Below are 21,314 nucleotides of genomic sequence, written 5' to 3' on the forward strand. Positions count from 1 at the left end.
GCTCAGTGCATTGATGCGGTCAACGGATACACCTGTGTCTGTCCTGAGGGATACAGGTAACAGGACACACAAGCACACACACACACTCACACACACACTCACACACTCACACACACACACACACACACACACACACACACACACACACACACACACACACACACACATACAGTACTAGTCAGAAGTTTGGACACACTAGAACACCTACTCATTCCAGGGTTTTTCTTTATTTCTACTATTTTCTACATTGTAGAATAATAGTGAAGACATCAAAACTATGAAATAACAAATATGGAATCATGTAGTAACCAACAAACTAACCAAAAAAGGGTTAAACAAATAAAAATATATTTTTATATTTGAGATTCTTCAAAGTATCCACCCTTTGCCTTGATGACAGTTTTCCACATTCTTGGCATTCTCTCAACCAGCTTCATGAGGTAGTCACCTGGAATGCATTTCAATTAACGGGTGTGCCTTAAGTTAATTTGTGGAATTTCTTTCCTTCTTAATGCGTTTGAGGGGGTAGTTAACCTGAACGTTCATGATGAGGTAGGGGCTGGTTTAGTACCAGTCTGTAGGGGTAGTTAACCTGAACGTTCATGATGAGGTAGGGGCTGGTTTAGTACCAGTCTGTAGGGGTAGTTAACCTGTTATCCTGAACGTTCATGATGAAGTAGGGGCTGGTTTAGTACCAGTCTGTAGGGGTAGTTAACCTGAACGTTCATGATGAGGTAGGGGCTGGTTTAGTACCAGTCTGTAGGGGTAGTTAACCTGAACATTCATGATGAGGTAGGGGCTGGTTTAGTACCAGTCTGTAGGGGTAGTTAACCTGAACGTTCATGATGAGGTAGGGGCTGGTTTAGTACCAGTCTGTAGGGGTAGTTAACCTGAACGTTCATGATGAGGTAGGGGCTGGTTTAGTACCAGTCTGTAGGAGTAGTTAACCTGAACGTTCATGATGAGTTAGGGGCTGGTTTAGTACCAGTCTGTAGGGGTAGTTAACCTGAACGTTCATGATGAGGTAGGGGCTGGTTTAGTACCAGTCTGTAGGGGTAGTTAACCTGAACGTTCATGATGAGGTAGGAGCTGGTTTAGTACCAGTCTGTAGGGGTAGTTAACCTGAACGTTCATGATGAGGTAGGGGCTGGTTTAGTACCAGTCTGTAGGGGTAGTTAACCTGAACGTTCATGATGAGGTAGGGGCTGGTTTAGTACCAGTCTGTAGGGGTAGTTAACCTGAACGTTCATGATGAGGTAGGGGCTGGTTTAGTACCAGTCTGTAGGGGTAGTTAACCTGAACGTTCATGATGAGGTAGGGGCTGGTTTAGTACCAGTCTGTAGGGGGAGTTAACCTGAACGTTCATGATGAGGTAGGGGCTGGTTTAGTACCAGTCTGTAGGGGTAGTTAACCTGAACGTTCATGATGAGGTAGGGGCTGGTTTAGTACCAGTCTGTAGGGGTAGTTAACCTGAACGTTCATGATGAGGTAGGGGCTGGTTTAGTACCAGTCTGTAGGGGTAGTTAACCTGAACGTTCATGATGAGGTAGGGGCTGGTTTAGTACCAGTCTGTAGGGGTAGTTAACCTGTTATCCTGAACGTTCATGATGAGGTAGGGGCTGGTTTAGTACCAGTCTGTAAGGGTAGTTAACCTGAACGTTCATGATGAGGTAGGGGCTGGTTTAGTACCAGTCTGTAGGGGTAGTTAACCTGAACGTTCATGATGAGGTAGGGGCTGGTTTAGTACCAGTCTGTAGGGGTAGTTAACCTGAACGTTCATGATGAGGTAGGGGCTGGTTTAGTACCAGTCTGTAAGGGTAGTTAACCTGAACGTTCATGATGAGGTAGGGGCTGGTTTAGTACCAGTCTGTAGGGGTAGTTAACCTGAACGTTCATGATGAGTTAGGGGCTGGTTTAGTACCAGTCTGTAGGGGGAGTTAACCTGAATGTTCATGATGAGGTAGGGGCTGGTTTAGTACCAGTCTGTAGGGGTAGTTAACCTGAACGTTCATGATGAGGTAGGGGCTGGTTTAGTACCAGTCTGTAGGGGTAGTTAACCTGAACGTTCATGATGAGGTAGGGGCTGGTTTAGTACCAGTCTGTAGGGGTAGTTAACCTGAACGTTCATGATGAGGTAGGGGCTGGTTTAGTACCAGTCTGTAGGGGGAGTTAACCTGAACGTTCATGAGGAGGTAGGGGCTGGTTTAGTACCAGTCTGTAGGGGTAGTTAACCTGAACGTTCATGATGAGGTAGGGGCTGGTTTAGTACCAGTCTGTAGGGGTAGTTAACCTGAACGTTCATGATGAGGTAGGGGCTGGTTTAGTACCAGTCTGTAGGGGTAGTTAACCTGAACGTTCATGATGAGGTAGGGGCTGGTTTAGTACCAGTCTGTAGGGGTAGTTAACCTGTTATCCTGAACGTTCATGATGAGGTAGGGGCTGGTTTAGTACCTGTCTGTAGGTGTAGTTAACCTGAACGTTCATGATGAGGTAGGGGCTGGTTTAGTACCAGTCTGTAGGGGTAGTTAACCTGAACGTTCATGATGAGGTAGGGGCTGGTTTAGTACCAGTCTGTAGGGGTAGTTAACCTGAACGTTCATGATGAGGTAGGAGCTGGTTTAGTACCAGTCTGTAGGGGTAGTTAACCTGAACGTTCATGATGAGGTAGGGGCTGGTTTAGTACCAGTCTGTAGGGGTAGTTAACCTGAACGTTCATGATGAGGTAGGGGCTGGTTTAGTACCAGTCTGTAGGGGTAGTTAACCTGAACGTTCATGATGAGGTAGGGGCTGGTTTAGTACCAGTCTGTAGGGGTAGTTAACCTGAACGTTCATGATGAGGTAGGGGCTGGTTTAGTACCAGTCTGTAGGGGTAGTTAACCTGAACGTTCATGATGAGGTAGGGGCTGGTTTAGTACCAGTCTGTAGGGGTAGTTAACCTGAACGTTCATGATGAGGTAGGGGCTGGTTTAGTACCAGTCTGTAGGGGTAGTTAACCTGAACGTTCATGATGAGGTAGGGGCTGGTTTAGTACCAGTCTGTAGGGGTAGTTAACCTGAACGTTCATGATGAGGTAGGGGCTGGTTTAGTACCAGTCTGTAGGGGTAGTTAACCTGTTATCCTGAACGTTCATGATGAGGTAGGGGCTGGTTTAGTACCAGTCTGTAAGGGTAGTTAACATGAATGTTCATGATGAGGTAGGGGCTGGTTTAGTACCAGTCTGTAAGGGTAGTTAACCTGAACGTTCATGATGAGGTAGGGGCTGGTTTAGTACCAGTCTGTAGGGGTAGTTAACCTGAACGTTCATGATGAGGTAGGGGCTGGTTTAGTACCTGTCTGTAGGGGTAGTTAACCTGAACGTTCATGATGAGGTAGGGGCTGGTTTAGTACCAGTCTGTAGGGGTAGTTAACCTGAACGTTCATGATGAGGTAGGGGCTGGTTTAGTACCAGTCTGTAGGGGTAGTTAACCTGAACGTTCATGATGAGGTAGGGGCTGGTTTAGTACCAGTCTGTAAGGGTAGTTAACCTGAACGTTCATGATGAGGTAGGGGCTGGTTTAGTACCAGTCTGTAGGGGTAGTTAACCTGAACGTTCATGATGAGTTAGGGGCTGGTTTAGTACCAGTCTGTAGGGGTAGTTAACCTGAACGTTCATGATGAGGTAGGGGCTGGTTTAGTACCAGTCTGTAGGGGGAGTTAACCTGAATGTTCATGATGAGGTAGGGGCTGGTTTAGTACCAGTCTGTAGGGGTAGTTAACCTGAACGTTCATGATGAGGTAGGGGCTGGTTTAGTACCAGTCTGTAGGGGTAGTTAACCTGAACGTTCATGATGAGGTAGGGGCTGGTTTAGTACCAGTCTGTAGGGGTAGTTAACCTGAACGTTCATGATGAGGTAGGGGCTGGTTTAGTACCAGTCTGTAGGGGGAGTTAACCTGAACGTTCATGATGAGGTAGGGGCTGGTTTAGTACCAGTCTGTAGGGGTAGTTAACCTGAACGTTCATGATGAGGTAGGGGCTGGTTTAGTACCAGTCTGTAGGGGTAGTTAACCTGTTATCCTGAACGTTCATGATGAGGTAGGGGCTGGTTTAGTACCAGTCTGTAAGGGTAGTTAACCTGAACGTTCATGATGAGGTAGGGGCTGGTTTAGTACCAGTCTGTAGGGGTAGTTAACCTGAACGTTCATGATGAGGTAGGGGCTGGTTTAGTACAAGTCTGTAGGGGTAGTTAACCTGAACGTTCATGATGAGGTAGGGGCTGGTTTAGTACCAGTCTGTAAGGGTAGTTAACCTGAACGTTCATGATGAGGTAGGGGCTGGTTTAGTACCAGTCTGTAGGGGTAGTTAACCTGAACGTTCATGATGAGTTAGGGGCTGGTTTAGTACCAGTCTGTAGGGGTAGTTAACCTGAACGTTCATGATGAGTTAGGGGCTGGTTTAGTACCAGTCTGTAGGGGTAGTTAACCTGAACGTTCATGATGAGGTAGGGGCTGGTTTAGTACCAGTCTGTAGGGGGAGTTAACCTGAATGTTCATGATGAGGTAGGGGCTGGTTTAGTACCAGTCTGTAGGGGTAGTTAACCTGAACGTTCATGATGAGGTAGGGGCTGGTTTAGTACCAGTCTGTAGGGGTAGTTAACCTGAACGTTCATGATGAGGTAGGGGCTGGTTTAGTACCAGTCTGTAGGGGTAGTTAACCTGAACGTTCATGATGAGGTAGGGGCTGGTTTAGTACCAGTCTGTAGGGGGAGTTAACCTGAACGTTCATGATGAGGTAGGGGCTGGTTTAGTACCAGTCTGTAGGGGTAGTTAACCTGAACGTTCATGATGAGGTAGGGGCTGGTTTAGTACCAGTCTGTAGGGGTAGTTAACCTGAACGTTCATGATGAGGTAGGGGCTGGTTTAGTACCAGTCTGTAGGGGTAGTTAACCTGAACGTTCATGATGAGGTAGGGGCTGGTTTAGTACCAGTCTGTAGGGGTAGTTAACCTGTTATCCTGAACGTTCATGATGAGGTAGGGGCTGGTTTAGTACCTGTCTGTAGGTGTAGTTAACCTGAACGTTCATGATGAGGTAGGGGCTGGTTTAGTACCAGTCTGTAGGGGTAGTTAACCTGAACGTTCATGATGAGGTAGGGGCTGGTTTAGTACCAGTCTGTAGGGGTAGTTAACCTGAATGTTCATGATGAGGTAGGAGCTGGTTTAGTACCAGTCTGTAGGGGTAGTTAACCTGAACGTTCATGATGAGGTAGGGGCTGGTTTAGTACCAGTCTGTAGGGGTAGTTAACCTGAACGTTCATGATGAGGTAGGGGCTGGTTTAGTACCAGTCTGTAGGGGTAGTTAACCTGAACGTTCATGATGAGGTAGGGGCTGGTTTAGTACCAGTCTGTAGGGGTAGTTAACCTGTTATCCTGAACGTTCATGATGAGGTAGGGGCTGGTTTAGTACCTGTCTGTAGGTGTAGTTAACCTGAACGTTCATGATGAGGTAGGGGCTGGTTTAGTACCAGTCTGTAGGGGTAGTTAACCTGAACGTTCATGATGAGGTAGGGGCTGGTTTAGTACCAGTCTGTAGGGGTAGTTAACCTGAACGTTCATGATGAGGTAGGAGCTGGTTTAGTACCAGTCTGTAGGGGTAGTTAACCTGAACGTTCATGATGAGGTAGGGGCTGGTTTAGTACCAGTCTGTAGGGGTAGTTAACCTGAACGTTCATGATGAGGTAGGGGCTGGTTTAGTACCAGTCTGTAGGGGTAGTTAACCTGAACGTTCATGATGAGGTAGGGGCTGGTTTAGTACCAGTCTGTAGGGGTAGTTAACCTGAACGTTCATGATGAGGTAGGGGCTGGTTTAGTACCAGTCTGTAGGGGTAGTTAACCTGTTATCCTGAACGTTCATGATGAGGTAGGGGCTGGTTTAGTACCTGTCTGTAGGTGTAGTTAACCTGAACGTTCATGATGAGGTAGGGGCTGGTTTAGTACCAGTCTGTAGGGGTAGTTAACCTGAACGTTCATGATGAGGTAGGGGCTGGTTTAGTACCAGTCTGTAGGGGTAGTTAACCTGAACGTTCATGATGAGGTAGGAGCTGGTTTAGTACCAGTCTGTAGGGGTAGTTAACCTGAACGTTCATGATGAGGTAGGGGCTGGTTTAGTACCAGTCTGTAGGGGTAGTTAACCTGAACGTTCATGATGAGGTAGGGGCTGGTTTAGTACCAGTCTGTAGGGGTAGTTAACCTGAACGTTCATGATGAGGTAGGGGCTGGTTTAGTACCAGTCTGTAGGGGTAGTTAACCTGAACGTTCATGATGAGGTAGGGGCTGGTTTAGTACCAGTCTGTAGGGGTAGTTAACCTGAACGTTCATGATGAGGTAGGGGCTGGTTTAGTACCAGTCTGTAGGGGTAGTTAACCTGTTATCCTTAGCACCACCTTGTGGCTCATATGTAGAACAGAATCAGACATTTAGAACAGAACAACAGAATAGAACAGAACAGGAGCAAAGTAGAACAGAATAGAACAGGAGCAGAACAGAACAGACCAGGAGCAGAACAGGAGTACAACAGAACAGAACAGGAGCAGAGTAGAACAGAATAGAACAGAACAGGAGCAGAACAGGAGCAGAATAGAACAGAACAGGAGCAGAACAGGAGCAGAACAGAACAGAACAGGAGCAGAATAGAACAGAACAGGAGCAGAATAGAACAGAACAGGAGCAGAACAGGAGCAGAATAGAACAGAACAGGAGCAGAACAGAACAGAACAGAACAGGAGCAGAACAGCAGCAGAACAGGAGCAGAACAGAACAGACCAGGAGCAGAACAGGAGCAGAATAGAACAGAACAGGAGCAGAGTAGAACAGAATAGAACAGAACAGGAGCAGAACAGAACAGAACAGGAGCAGAACAGGAGCAGAACAGGAGCAGAACATAACAGACCAGGAGCAGAACAGGAGCAGAACAGACCAGGAGCCGAACAGGAGCAGAACATACCAAACCAGGAGCAGAACAGACCAGCAGCAGACCAGGAGCAGAGTAGAACAGACCAGGAGCAGAATAGAGCAGACCAGGAGCAGAATAGAGCAGAACAGGAGCAGAATAGAGCAGAACAGGAGCAGAGTAGAACAGAACAGGAGCAGAACAGGAGCAGAGTGGAACAGAACAGGAGCAGAGTAGAACAGAACAGGAGCAGAACAGGAGCAGAGTAGAACAGAACAGACCAAACCAGGAGCAGAACAGACCAGGAGCAGAGTAGAACAGAACAGACCAAACCAGGAGCAGAACAGACCAGGAGCAGAACAGACCAGGAGCAGAACAGGAGCAGAATAGAACAGAACAGAAGCAGAATATAACATGTACCCCACACATACAATTATCTGTAAGGTTTGAATTTCAAACACAGATTCAACCACAAAGACCAGGGAGGTTTTCCAATGCCTCACAAAGAAGGGCTCTTATTGGTAGATGGGTAAAAAAAAACAGTCACTACAAATATACAGGTGTCCTTCCTAACTCAGTTGCCGGAGAGGAAGGAAACCGCTCAGGGATTTCACCATGAGGCCAATGGAGACTTTAAAACAGTTACAGAGTTTAATGGCTGTGATAGGAGAAAACTGAGGATGGATCAACAACATTGTAGTTACTCCACAATCCCAACCTAAATGACAGAGTGAAAAGAAGGAAGCCTGTACAGAATAAAAATATTCCAAAACATGCATCCTGTTTGCAACAAGGCACTAAATTTATACAACAAATGTTGCAAAGCAATTAACTTTTTGTCCTGAATACAAAGTATTATGTTTGGGACAAACCCAATACAACACATCACTGAGTACCGCTCTCCATATTTTCAAGCACAGTGGCTGCGTCATGTTATGGGTATGCTTGTCATCATTAAGAACTGTGGAGTTTTTCGGGATAAAAATTAAACAGAATGGGGCTAAGAACAGGAAAAGTTCTCGAGGAAGACCTGGTTCAGTCTGCTTTCCAACAGACACTGGGAGATTAATTCACCTTTTAGCAGGACAATAACCTAAATCAGAAGGCCACATCTACACTGGAGTTGCTTACCAAGAAGACTGTGAATGTTCCTGAGAGGCCGAGTTACAGTTTTGACTTAAATCATATTGAAAATCTATGACTTAAAACTTAAAAATGGCTGTCTAGCAATGATCAACAACCAACTTGACAGAGCTTGAAGAATTATGAAAATAAAAAATGGGCAAATGTTGTACAATCCAGGTGTGGAAAGCTCTTAGAGACTTACCCAGAAAGACTCCCAGCTATAATCACTCTTAGAGACTTACCCAGAAAGACTCAACAGCTGTAATGACTCCTAGAGACTTACCCAGAAAGACTCCCAGCTGTAATGACGCTTAGAGAATTACCCAGAAAGACTCAACAGCTGTAATGACTCCTAGAGACTTACCCAGAAAGACTCAACAGCTGTAATGACTCCTAGAGACTTACCCAGAAAGACTCCCAGCTGTAATGACGCTTAGAGAATTACCCAGAAAGACTCAACAGCTGTAATGACTCCTAGAGACTTACCCAGAAAGACTCCCAGCTGTAATGACTCCTAGAGAATTACCCAGAAAGACTCAACAGCTGTAATGACTCCTAGAGACTTACCCAGAAAGACTCCCAGCTGTAATGACGCTTAGAGAATTACCCAGAAAGACTCAACAGCTGTAATGACTCCTAGAGACTTACCCAGAAAGACTCCCAGCTGTAATGACTCTTAGAGAATTACCCAGAAAGACTCAACAGCTGTAATGACTCCTAGAGACTTACCCAGAAAGACTCCCAGCTGTAATGACTCTTAGATAATTACCCAGAAAGACTCAACAGCTGTAATGACTCCTAGAGACTTACCCAGAAAGACTCCCAGCTGTAATGACTCTTAGAGAATTACCCAGAAAGACTCAACAGCTGTAATGACTCCTAGAGACTTACACAAGAAGACTCCCAGCTGTAATGATTCTTAGAGACTTACCCAAGAAGACTCCCAGCTGTAATGACTCTTAGAGACTTACCCAAGAAGACCCCCAGCTGTAATGACTCTTAGAGACTTACCCAAGAAGACTCCCAGCTGTAATGACTCTTAGAGACTTACCCAAGAAGACTCCCAGCTGTAATGACTCTTAGAGACTTACCCAAGAAGACTTCCAGTTGTAATGACTCTTAGAGACTTACCCAAGAAGACCCCAGCTGTAATGACTCTGAGAGACTTACCCAGGAAGACTCCCAGCTGTAATGACTCTTAGAGACTTACCCAAGAAGACTCCCAGCTGTAATGACTCTTAGACTTACCCAGGAAGACTCCCAGCTGTAATGACTCTTAGAGACTTACCCAAGAAGACTCCCAGCTGTAATGACTCTTAGACTTACCCAAGAAGACTCCCAGCTGTAATGACTCTTAGAGACTTACCCAAGAAGACTCCCAGCTGTAATGACTCTTAGAGACTTACCCAAGAAGACCCCCAGCTGTAATGACTCTTAGAGACTTACCCAAGAAGACTCCCAGTTGTAATGACTCTTAGAGACTTACCCAAGACGACTCCCAGCTGTAATGACTCTTAGAGACTTACCCAAGAAGACTCCCAGCTGTAATGACTCTTAGAGACTTACCCAAGACGACTCCCAGCTGTAATGACTCTGAGAGACTTACCCAGGAAGACTCCCAGCTGTAATGACTCTGAGAGACTTACCCAAGACGACTCCCAGCTGTAATGACTCTGAGAGACTTACCCAAGAAGACTCCCAGATATTATCACTGTGATTCTAACTCGGGGTTGTTTTACGTTATCATTTTTCTATATATTTTGTGTCAATCTTTTTTTTATTCCACAACAACAACAACAACAACAACAACAACAACAACAACAACAACAACAACAACAACAACAACAACAAAAGAGTGTAAACTCTTTCTGATGGCATCTAAGAGTGCTGATCTATGATCAGTTTATCTTGTTTACCTGACAATGAACATGATTACATGGACATAGGGGAACCTGATCCTAGATCAGCGGTCTGTTCTGTGAGTCCCTGATGGTTGTTTTGTTTGTTTTCAGCGGTCTGTTCTGTGAGTTCTCTCCTCCCATGGTTCTGCCGCGCACCAGTCCCTGTGACGACCACGAGTGTATGAACGGAGCGCAGTGCGTTGTCGTGGAGACGGACCCCCGCTGTCAGTGTCTCCATGGTTACGAGGGCGAGTGGTGTGAGACGCTAGCCAGTGTCAACTTTGTCAACCGACGGTCTTACCTGCAGCTGCCCTCTAGTCTAATCACACCTGAGACAAACATCACACTACAGGTACACACACACACACACACACACACACACACACACACACACACACACACACCGGAAACACACATATCATCATCACTTCCTTGACTGACTTATAACTATATAATATAAGGGGTGATTAAACATAGGTGTGTGTGTGTGGGGTGTGTGTGTGTGTGTGTGTGTGTGTGTGTGTGTGTGTGTGTGTGTGTGTGTGTGTGTGTGTGTGTGTGTGTGTGTGGTGTGGGGTGTGTGGTGTGTGTGTGTGTGTGTGTGTGTGTGTGTGTGTGTGTGTGTGTGTGTGCGTGCGTGTGTGTGTGTGTGTGTTTCTGTCAGATTGCTACAGATGAGGACAGTGGTGTGTTGCTGTATAAAGGAGACAAGGACCACATTACCATAGAGTTGTATAGAGGACGTCTCCGTGTCAGCTACCACACTGGAACAAACCCTGCCTCTGCTATATACAGGTAACATACACACACACACACACACACACCATAACACACACCATACCACACACACACACACACACCATAACACACACCATACCACACACACACATTTCATGATTTGGTTGGCTCTTATTGTGTTGCTGTTTCCTCTCTCTCTCTCTCTCTTTGTCCTCCATCTCTGTCTCCCTCTCCCCCCTCTCTCGCTCTCTCTCTCTCTTTCTCTCCTCTCTCTCTCTTTCTCTCCTCTCTCTCTCTCTCTCTCTCTCTCTCTCTCTCTCTTTGTCCTCCATCTCTCCCCCCTCTCTCTCTCTCTCCTCTCAGTGTGGAGACAGTAAATGATGGTGTATTCCATGTGGTAGAGTTGGTGGCATCAGATCAGACTGTGTCTCTGTCTATTGATGGAGGACCAGTCAAGTCTATCAACTCTCTGAGTAAACAGTCAACACTCAGCATTGATTCTCCTCTATACCTGGGAGGTACGTTATACACTGTGTGTGTTAGGGAAGAGGGGGTTTCTGGGACGTTTTGTAGCTCCCTCTAGCTTAGCAGGCTATAAAACGTGTTGGTTCCATATGTGAAGTATCATCTCTCTCTGTGTGTCTCTCTTCTTCTCTTTCTTTCTCTGTCTCTCTTCTTCTCTTTCTTTCTCTGTGTGTCTCTCTTCTTCTCTTTCTTTCTCTGTGTGTCTCTCTTCTTCTCTTTCTTTCTCTGTGTGTCTGTCTCTCTACATTCAATTAAATTTAAAGGGCTTTATTGCCATGGGAAACACATGTCAACATTGCCAAAGCAAGTAAAATAGATAATAAACATCAGTGAAATCAACAATAAAAAATTAACAGTAATAATTACACTTACAGAACTCTCTCTCTCCCTCTCTCTCTCTCTCTCTCTCTCTCTCTCTCTTTCTCTCTTTCTCTCTCTCTTTCTCTCTTTCTCTTTCTCTCTCTCTCTCTCTCTCTCTCTCTCTCTCTCTCTCTCTCGCTCCCGCTCCCTCTCCCTCTCTCCCTCTCTCCAGGTATGCCAGATCGTTGGTCAGTCTCTGCAGCGCTGCAGTCTGGAGTTGGGGGGCAGAACCGGACCAGCTTCCACGGCTGTCTCAGGAACCTCTACATCAACGGACAGCTGCAGGATCTGGGGGTCGGACTGGAGCAGGGACAGGTACAGGACCTGGGGGTCAGACTGGAGCAGGGACAGGTACAGGACCTGGGCGTCAGGCTGGAGCAGGGACAGGACCTGGGGGTCAGACTGGAGCAGGGACAGGTACAGGACCTGGGGGTCAGACTAGAGCAGGGACAGGTACAGGACCTTGGGGTCAGACTGGAGCAGGGACAGGACCTGTGGGTCAGTCTGGAGCAGGGACAGGACCTGGGGGTCAGACTGGAGCAGGGACAGGTACAGTACCTGGGGGTCAGACTGGAGCAGGGACAGGTACAGGACCTGGGGGTCAGACTGGAGCAGGTACAGGACCTGTGGGTCAGTCTGGAGCAGGGACAGGACCTGGGGGTCAGGCTGGAGCAGGTACAGGACCTGGGGGTCAGACTGGAGCAGGGACAGGACCTGGGGGTCAGACTGGAGCAGGGACAGGTACAGGACCTGGGGGTCAGACTGGAGAAGGGACAGGTACAGGACCTGGGGGTCAGACTGGAGCAGGGACAAGACCTGGGGGTCAGACTGGAGCAGGGACAGGTACAGGACCTGTGGGTCAGACTGGAACAGGGACAGGGACAGGACCTGGGGGTCAGACTGGAGCAGGGACAGGTACAGGACCTGGGGGTCAGACTGGAGCAGGGACAGGGACAGGACCTGGGGGTTAGACTGGAGCAGGGACAGGACCTGGGGTCAGGCTAGAGCAGGGACAGGACCTGGGGATCAGACTGGAGCAGGGACAGGACCTGGGAGTCAGGCTGGAGCAGGGACAGGACCTGAGGGTCAGGCTGGAGCAGGGACAGGACCTGGGGGTCAGACTGGAGCAGGGACCTGGAGGTCAGGCTGGAGCAGGGACAGGGACAGGACCTGGGGGTCAGACTGGAGCAGGGACCTGGGGGTCAGGCTGGAGCAGGGACAGGACCTGGGAGTCAGGCTGGAGCAGGGACAGGACCTGGGGGTCAGTCTGGAACAGTGACCTGGGGGTCAGTCTGGAACAGGGACAGGGACAGGACCTGGGGGTCAGACTAGAGCAGGGACAGGACCTAGGGGTCAGCCTGGAGCAGGGACAGGTCCTGGGGGTCAGGCTGTAGCAGGGACAGGACCTGGGGGTCAGACTGGAGCAGGGACAGGACCTTGGGGTCAGACTGGAGCAGGGACCTGGGGGTCAGACTGGAGCAGGGACCTGGGGGTCATTTTGGAGCAGGGACCTGGGGGTCAGACTGGAGCAGGGACAGGACCTGGGGGTCAGGCTGGAGCAGGGACCTGGGGGTCAGACTGGAGCAGGGACCTGGGGGTCAGACTGGAGCAGGGACAGGTGCAGGACCTGGGGGTCAGGCTGGAGCAGGGACCTGGGGGTCAGGCTGGAGCAGGGACAGGACCTGGGGGTCAGACTGGAGCAGGTACCTGGGGGTCAGGCTGGAGCAGGGACATATATTGAAACACTGGCATTATGAAGGAAGATCAAACATACAGCAAAACCAACCAAATAAAACTCTAATCTTTACACACATGGAAACACACCCAGGAGGTTTCCCTCACCTGGAAAAGGCTGGTTCGGAGACAATGTCAAAGACTAAACCAGCTGTTCCTCCTCTAAACTGAACCCTGTTGTGTTTTCCAGACTGGGGTCGAAGCGGGATGCCAGCCGTGCCAGGCAGGTGTGTGTGGCCAGGGTGAGTGCCACCCAACCGGTCAGAGAGGCTTCTCCTGTACTTGCCACCCTGGATGGACCGGAGACCGTTGTCAGGACCAGGTCAACAACCCCTGTGATGGGAACAAGTCAGTGGACTGGGGATGGGGGTGATGGGTGAGGGGAGGATGAGGGTGAGGGGGAGGATGGAGAGGAATGAGTGAGGGGAGGTGGAGTGGCGATCCATTTCAATTGTATTTCTCCTCCCCCATCTCTCTCTCTCTCCTTCCTCTCCCTCCCCCATATCTCTCTCTCTCCTTCCTCTCCCTCCCCTCTCCCTCCCCCATCTCTCTCTCTCTCCTTCCTCTCCCTCCCCTCTCCCTCCCCCATCTCTCTCTCTCTCCTTCCTCTCCCTCCCCTCTCCCTCCCCCATCTCTCTCTCTCTCCTTCCTCTCCCTCCCCTCTCCCTCCCCCATCTCTCTCTCTCTCCTTCCTCTCCCTCCCCCATCTCTCTCTCTCTCCTTCCTCTCCCTCCCCTCTCCCTCCCCCATCTCTCTCTCTCTCCTTCCTCTCCCTCCCCTCTCCCATCTCTCTCTCTCTCCTTCCTCTCCCTCCCCTCTCCCTCCCCCATCTCTCTCTCTCTCCTTCCTCTCCCTCCCCCATCTCTCTCTCTCTCTCCGTCCTCTCCCTCCCCCATCTCTCTCTCTCTCCGTCCTCTCCCTCCCCCTCATCTCTCCCCCCCCCCATCTCTCCCTCCTCCTTCCTGCAGGTGTATCCATGGTTCATGTCTTCCTATCAATTCCTACTCCTACTCCTGTCGCTGCCAGCCAGGATTCCTCGGGGTGCTGTGTGACGAGGCAGACCAGGAAGTGCTGGACCCCTGTCAGCTGACCAGATGTAAACATGGGAAATGTAGGCTGTCTGGCCTGGGCAAGGCCTACTGTCAATGTAACCCAGGATACACGGGGGACGCCTGCGACAGAGGTGAGGGAGGGAGGGAGGGAGGGAGGGAGGGAGGGAGGGTGGGTCTCCACATCGGTCTCATCTGGCCACTGTCTGTCTGTTCATCTGTCTGTCTGCTCTAACTCTCTGCTGTCTGTCTGTTAGTGTTTTAACCCTGTCTGTCTGCTCTAACTCTCTGCTGTCTGTCTGCTAGTGTTTTAACTGTCTGTCTGCTCTAACTCTCTGCTGTCTGTCTGCTAGTGTTTTAACTGTCTGTCTGCTCTAACTCTCTGCTGTCTGTCTGCCCCAGCCTCCTCTGATCCACCGCCCCCCGGCAGAGGGGTCACCCAGGTGAGATTCTCAGGGTCAGAGGTCAGAGGTCAGCCCTCTTTGCCCCGCCACCCCCTCTCCTTAACCCATCCTCCTCCACAGCCAATCACATTGGAGACCATGCTCCTCCACAGCCAATCACATTGGAGACCATGCTCCTCCACAGCCAATCACATTGGAGATCTTCCGTTCCACATGAGCTTGTTTCAACCTCAGCCACCCGCATCCTCTGCTCTCTCCTTTCACACTCTTCCTTCCTTGTTCCTTCGTTATCTCCTTCCTTCCTTCCTTCCTTCCTTCCTTCCTTCCTTCCTTCCTTCCTTCCTTCCTTCCTTCCTCCCTCATCAATCCACACCTCTCATCCCTCTCTCTCCCTCCCTCCCTCCCTCCATCCATCCCTCCATCCATCCATCCATCCATCCGTCCATCCATCCACACCTCCTCCCATCTCTCTCCCTCTCTAACTACCGCCCCTCTCTTTCTAAACCCTTATTCTCTCTCTCTCTCTCTCAGCCCTTCTCTCTCTCTCTCTCTCAGCCCTTCTCTCTCTCTCCCTCCCTCTCTCTCTAAGCCCTTCTTCTCTCTCTCTCTCTCTAAGCCTATCTTCTCTCTCTCTCTCTCTAAGCCCTTCTTCTCTCACTCTCTTCTCTCTCTCTCTAAGCCTATCTTCTCTCTCTCTCTCTAAGCCTATCTTCTCTCTCTCTCTAAGCCTCTCTTCTCTCTCTCTCTAAGCCCTTCTTCTCTCTCTCTCTCTAAGCCTATCTTCTCTCTCTCTCTCTAAGCCTATCTTCTCTCTCTCTCTAAGCCTCTCTTCTCTCTCTCTCTAAGCCCTTCTTCTCTCTCTCTCTCTCTCTCTCTCTCTTCTCTCTCTAAGCCCTTCTTCTCTCTCTCTCTCTCTCTCTCTCTCTAAGCCTATCTTCTCTCTCTCTATAAACTCTTCTTCTCTCTCTCTCTCTCTGTCTCTATAAACCCTTCTTCTCTCTCTTCCCCTGTAGAGGTGGTCTGTCGAGGGGAACGGCTCCGAGCTGTCTACCAGCTCCAGAGGGGCTATTCGGCGTGTGAAACCCAGGAGAAGGTCTCCCGTCTAGAGTGCCGCGGCTCCTGTCCGGAGGGGGCTGAAGGGGGGGGCGGGAGCGGCTGCTGCTCCCCTTTACGTTCCAAACGCAGGAAATACACCTTCCACTGCACCGACGGCTCCTCCTTCGTACAGGAAGTGGAGAAGGTGGTGAAGTGCGGCTGTACAAAGTGTCCTCCCTCGTAAAACGTCCCCCCTTTACCCTGGGATGAAAGGTTCCGCCTCCTGTTCCTGCTCCTGTCTCTCTCTGGAAGGAAACCCATCCCTCTCTCCTCCGACCTCATCCCCCTCTCCTCCTCCTCCAACCTCATCCTCCTCCTCCTCCGACCTCATCCCCCTCTCCTCCTCCTAGGACCTCATCCCCCTCTCCTCCTCCTCCTCCGACCTCACCCCCCTCTCCTCCTCCGACCTCATCCTCCTCTCCTCTTCCTCCGACCTCATCCCCCTCTCCTCCTCTGACCTCATCCTCCTCTCCTCCTCCTCCGACCTCATCCCCCTCTCCTCCTCCCACCTCATCCCCTTTTCAACCTCTGACCTCATCCCCCTCTCCTCCTCCTCTCCTCCTCCGACCTCATCCCCCTCTCCTCCTCCCACCTCATCCCCTTTTCAACCTCTGACCTCATCCCCCACTCCTCCTCCGACCTCATCCCCTCCTCCGACCTCATCCCTCTCTCCTCCTCCTCAGAGCACATCCCCTCTCCTCCTCCTCCGATCTCATCCCCCTCTCCTCCTCCTCCGACCTCATCCCCTTCTCCTCCTCCAACCTCATCCCCCTCTCCTCCTCCGACCTTATCCTCCTCCTCCTCCGACCTCATCCCCCTCTTCTCCTCCGACCTCACCCCCGTCCCCTTCTCCTTATCCAACCTCATCCCCCTCTCCTCCTCCCACCTCATCCCCTTTTCAACCTCTGACCTCATCCCCCTCTCCTCCTCCTCTCCTCCGACCTCATCCCCCTCTCCTCCTCCCACCTCATCCCCTTTTCAACCTCTGACCTCATCCCCCACTCCTCCTCCAACCTCATCCCCCTGTCCTCTGACCTCATCGCCCTCTCCTCCTCCTCTGACCTCATCCTCCTCTCCAACTCCTCCGACCTCATCCCCCTCTCCTCCTCCGACCTCATCCCCCTCTCCTCCTCCGACCTCATCCACCTCTCCTCCTCTGACATCATGCCCCTTTCCTCCTCCGACCTCAACCCCCTCTCCTTCTCTGACCTCATCCCCCTCTCATCCTCCGACCTCATCCCCTCCTCCTCCGACCTCATCCCTCTCTCCTCCTCCTCCGACCTCATCCCCTTCTCCCCCTCCGACCTCATCCCCTTCCCCTTCTCCTCCAACCTCATTCTCCTCATCCCCCTCTCCTCCTCCTCCGACCTCATCCTCCTCATCCGACCTCATCCCCCTCTCCTCCTCCGACCTTATCTCCCTCCCCCTCTCCTCCTCCCCCTCTTCTCCTCCGACCTCACCCCTGTCCCCTTCTCCTTATCCAACCTCATCCCCTTCTCCTCCTCCTCCTCCGACCTCATCCCCCTCTCCTCCTCCGACCTCATCCTCCTCTCCTCCTCCCACCTCATCCCCTTTTCAACCTCTGACCTCATCCCCCTCTCCTCCTCCTCTCCTCCTCCGACCTTATCCCCCTCCCCCTCTCCTCCTCTGACTTCATCCCCCTCTCCTCCTCCTCCGACCTTATCCCCCTCTCCTCCTCCTCCGAACTTATCCCCCTCCCCTCTCCTCCTCCGACCTCATCCCCCTCTCCTCCTCCTAGGACCTCATCCCCCTCTCCTCCTCCTAGGACCTCATCCCCCTCTCCTCCTCCTCCTCCTCCGACCTCATCCCAAACTCCTCCAACCTCATCCCTCTTCTTTTTGTAAACCCCCCCCCCCAAAAGTCAAGACGAAACAAAGAAAAACAACAGAAATATTGCCAGCGCTGGACTGTGGGCTCACTGCCTCAGAGGAGATGTTGAATTATATTGTAAAATACAAAAAAAAAAAAATGACTTATTTTTATTATCAAGCGGAGAAAAAAAAGACTTAACTCAACAAGACTCTGTTCCTTCTTTTTCCGTTTTTGGCACGATGACTCGTGATGACGAGCGGTGTTCCCCGCTGACGGACGACCACTTCCTGTTGTGTACTTCCTGTTTCCTGTGTTGTAGGAGTTACCCACCCTATTAACCGTAGTACTACACACTCACCACTAGGTGGAGGTGTTCTGGTCTCAGGTCAGGGGGGAGACGGAGGGAACCCTTTCATCCACACACACACACACAAAACACACACACACACACGCACACACACACACACACAAAACACACACAAAACACACACAAAACACACACAAACACACGCGCACGCACACACACTCACCACCAGGTGGAGGTGTTCTGGTCTCAGGTCAGGGGGGGAGACGGAGGGAACCCTTTCATCCACACACACACACACACACACGTAGATGGTGTAGTTTTGTTAAGGTAGTAATTAGGTTGAACCCCTCAGTGCCTCCTCTCCTGTGACAACCTGTCTGACTTTTAATATATATTAATTTATATTTGACTCTCTTATTTTTGTATTAAAGGCAGTGGAAGATTGACTAGATTGACTAACAACATATCGTGTCCTAATTTTTGTTTTGTTTTGGGGGGGGGGGGGGGGGGGGTTGGAGATAAGTCTTTGATGTTGTTTTGACCACTGAGTAAAACTATCGTGTTTTAATTATTTTTATTTTTTTTGCCAGAAGACTTAGTTACATTTTAATCTTCAAAAGAAATGTGACATTGTGATTGAGGACGTTGTTGTGTATTTCTGTGGCCATGTTTTCTCAGACTTTGTATATTGCCATGATGATGCTGATGATGAAGAGTAATAAGAAGTGTATAGTTCATTTATCTGACGTTCTTTACATCACCTGATCCTAGACATGTTGATGGTTTAGATTACAACATCACCTGATCCAGGACATGTTGATGGTGTAGATTACATCACCTGATCCTAGACATGTTGATGGTGTAGATTACATCCCCTGATCCTAGACATGTTGATGGTTTAGATTACAACACCACCTGATCCTAGACATGTTGATGGAGTAGATTACAACATCACCTGATCCAGGACATGTTGATGGTGTAGATAACACCACCTGATCCTAGACATGTTGATGGTGTAGATTACATCACCTGATCCTAGACATGTTGATGGTGTAGGTTACAACACCACCTGATCCTAGACATGTTGATGCTGTAGATTACATCACCTGATCCTAGACATGTTGATGCTGTAGATTACATCACCTGATCCTAGACATGTTGATAGCAACAACACCTGATCCTAGACATGTTGATGGTTTAGATTACATCACCTGATCCTAGACATGTTGACGGTGTAGATTACAACATCACCTGATCCTAGACATGTTGATGGTGTAGATTACATCACCTGATCCTAGACATGTTGATGGTTTAGATTACAACACCTGATCCTAGACATGTTGATGGTTTAGATTACATCACCTGATCCTAGACGTGTTGATGGCAACACCACCTGATCCTAGACATGTTGATGGCGTAGATTACAACACCACCTGATCCTAGACATGTTGATGGCGTAGATTACAACACCACCTGATCCTAGACATGTTGATGGTTTAGATTACATCACCTGATCCTAGACGTGTTGATGGCAACACCACCTGATCCTAGACATGTTGATGGTGTAGATTACATCACCACCTGATCCTAGATATGTTGATGGTGTAGATTACATCACCTGATCCTAGACATGTTGATGGTGTAGATTACAACACCACCTGATCCTAGAAATGTTGGTTTAGATTACAACACCATCTGATCCTAGACATGTTGATGGTGTAGATTACAACATCACCTGATCCTAGACATGTTGATGGTGTAGATTACAACACCTGATCCTATACATGTTGATGGTTTAGATTACATCACCACCTGATCCTAGACATGTTGATGGTTTAGATTACATCACCTGATCCTAGACATGTTGATGGTGTAGATTACATCACCACCTGATCCTAGACATGTTGATGATGTAGATTACATCACCTGATCCTAGACATGTTGATGGTTTAGATTACAACATCACCTGATCCTAGACATGTTGATGTTAGATTACAACATTGCCTGATCCTAGACATGTTGATGGTGTAGATTTCATCACCTGATCCTAGACATGTTGATGGTGTAGATTACAACACCACCTGATCCTAGACATGTTGATGGTGTAGATTACAACATCACCTGATCCTAGACATGTTGATGGTGTAGATTACACCACCTGATCCTAGACATGTTGATGGTTTAGATTACAACACCTGATCCTAGACATGTTGATGGTTTAGATTACATCACCACCTGATCCTAGACATGTTGGTGTAGATTACATCACCACCTGATCCTAGACATGTTGATGGTTTAGATTACATCACCTGGTCCTAGACATGTTGATGGTGTAGATTACATCACCTGATCCTAGACATGTTGATGGTGTAGATTACAACACCACCTGATCCTAGACATGTTGATGGTGTAGGTTACAACATCACCTGATCCTAGACATGTTGATGGTGTAGATTACATCACTTGATCCTAGACATGTTGATAGTGTAGATTACATCACCTGATCCTAGACATGTTGATGGCAACACCACCTGATCCTAGACATGTTGACGGTGTAGATTACATCACCTGATCCTAGACATGTTGATGGTTTAGATTACAACACCACCTGATCCTAGACATGTTGATGGTGTAGATTACAACACCACCTGATCCTAGACATGTTGATGGTGTAGATTACATCACCTGATCCTAGACATGTTGATGGCAACACCACCTGATCCTAGACATGTTGATGGTGTAGATTACAACATCACCTGATCCTAGACATGTTGATGGTTTAGATTACATCACCTGATCCTAGACATGTTGATGGTGTAGATTACATCACCTGATCCTAGACATGTTGATGGTTTAGATTACATCACCTGATCCTAGACATGTTGATGGTGTAGATTACAACATCACCTGATCCTAGACATGTTGATGGTGTAGATTACATCACCTGATCCTAGACATGTTGATGGTGTAGATTACATCACCTGATCCTAGAACCGTTTATAACTTTTTAACCAATTTCTGCTTAAAAATAAAACTGTGACTTTTTTCTAAATTAAACTACTTTGTTAGCCACCCGATGTTACTATGACGATGTTTAACGTGTTGCTGCTAAGGTTTTGTACCGTAGACTTGGATCCTGATCTGGATGGATCGTAGTACTTCCTGTCCCTCAGTAGGGACTTCCCTCCTTGTGTAACAGATAAATATGTCTCCCCCTCTTCCTCTGTGCGTTGTGCTCTATACCCCCCCCCCCCCCCCCCCCGAGACTAATGTCAGTTCCTGACAGGTGTTTGTCTATTAAACAACAATATTTACCTCCA

General features: G+C 48.9%; 1 protein-coding gene across 1 annotated transcript in view; it reads left to right on the plus strand.

Moving 5' to 3' along the window:
• Positions 1-21,314, plus strand: part of LOC118966671 (slit homolog 2 protein) — a 126,074-nt gene extending 104,760 nt beyond the window's left edge. The window contains exons 26-33 of the mRNA XM_090211782.1: positions 1-56; positions 10,061-10,301; positions 10,614-10,744; positions 11,051-11,205; positions 11,745-11,887; positions 13,497-13,654; positions 14,275-14,489; positions 15,773-21,314. The exon at positions 1-56 is cut by the window's left edge and continues 82 nt beyond it. Of these exons, the coding sequence (XP_090067908.1) occupies positions 1-56; positions 10,061-10,301; positions 10,614-10,744; positions 11,051-11,205; positions 11,745-11,887; positions 13,497-13,654; positions 14,275-14,489; positions 15,773-16,038 (1,365 nt within the window). The 3' untranslated portion in view covers positions 16,039-21,314. The remainder of the gene's footprint in view (positions 57-10,060; positions 10,302-10,613; positions 10,745-11,050; positions 11,206-11,744; positions 11,888-13,496; positions 13,655-14,274; positions 14,490-15,772) is intronic.

Source organism: Oncorhynchus mykiss, chromosome 19 (genome assembly GCF_057628025.1).
Source record: "Oncorhynchus mykiss isolate SJ-2025 chromosome 19, ASM5762802v1, whole genome shotgun sequence".
NCBI lineage: Eukaryota > Metazoa > Chordata > Actinopteri > Salmoniformes > Salmonidae > Oncorhynchus > Oncorhynchus mykiss.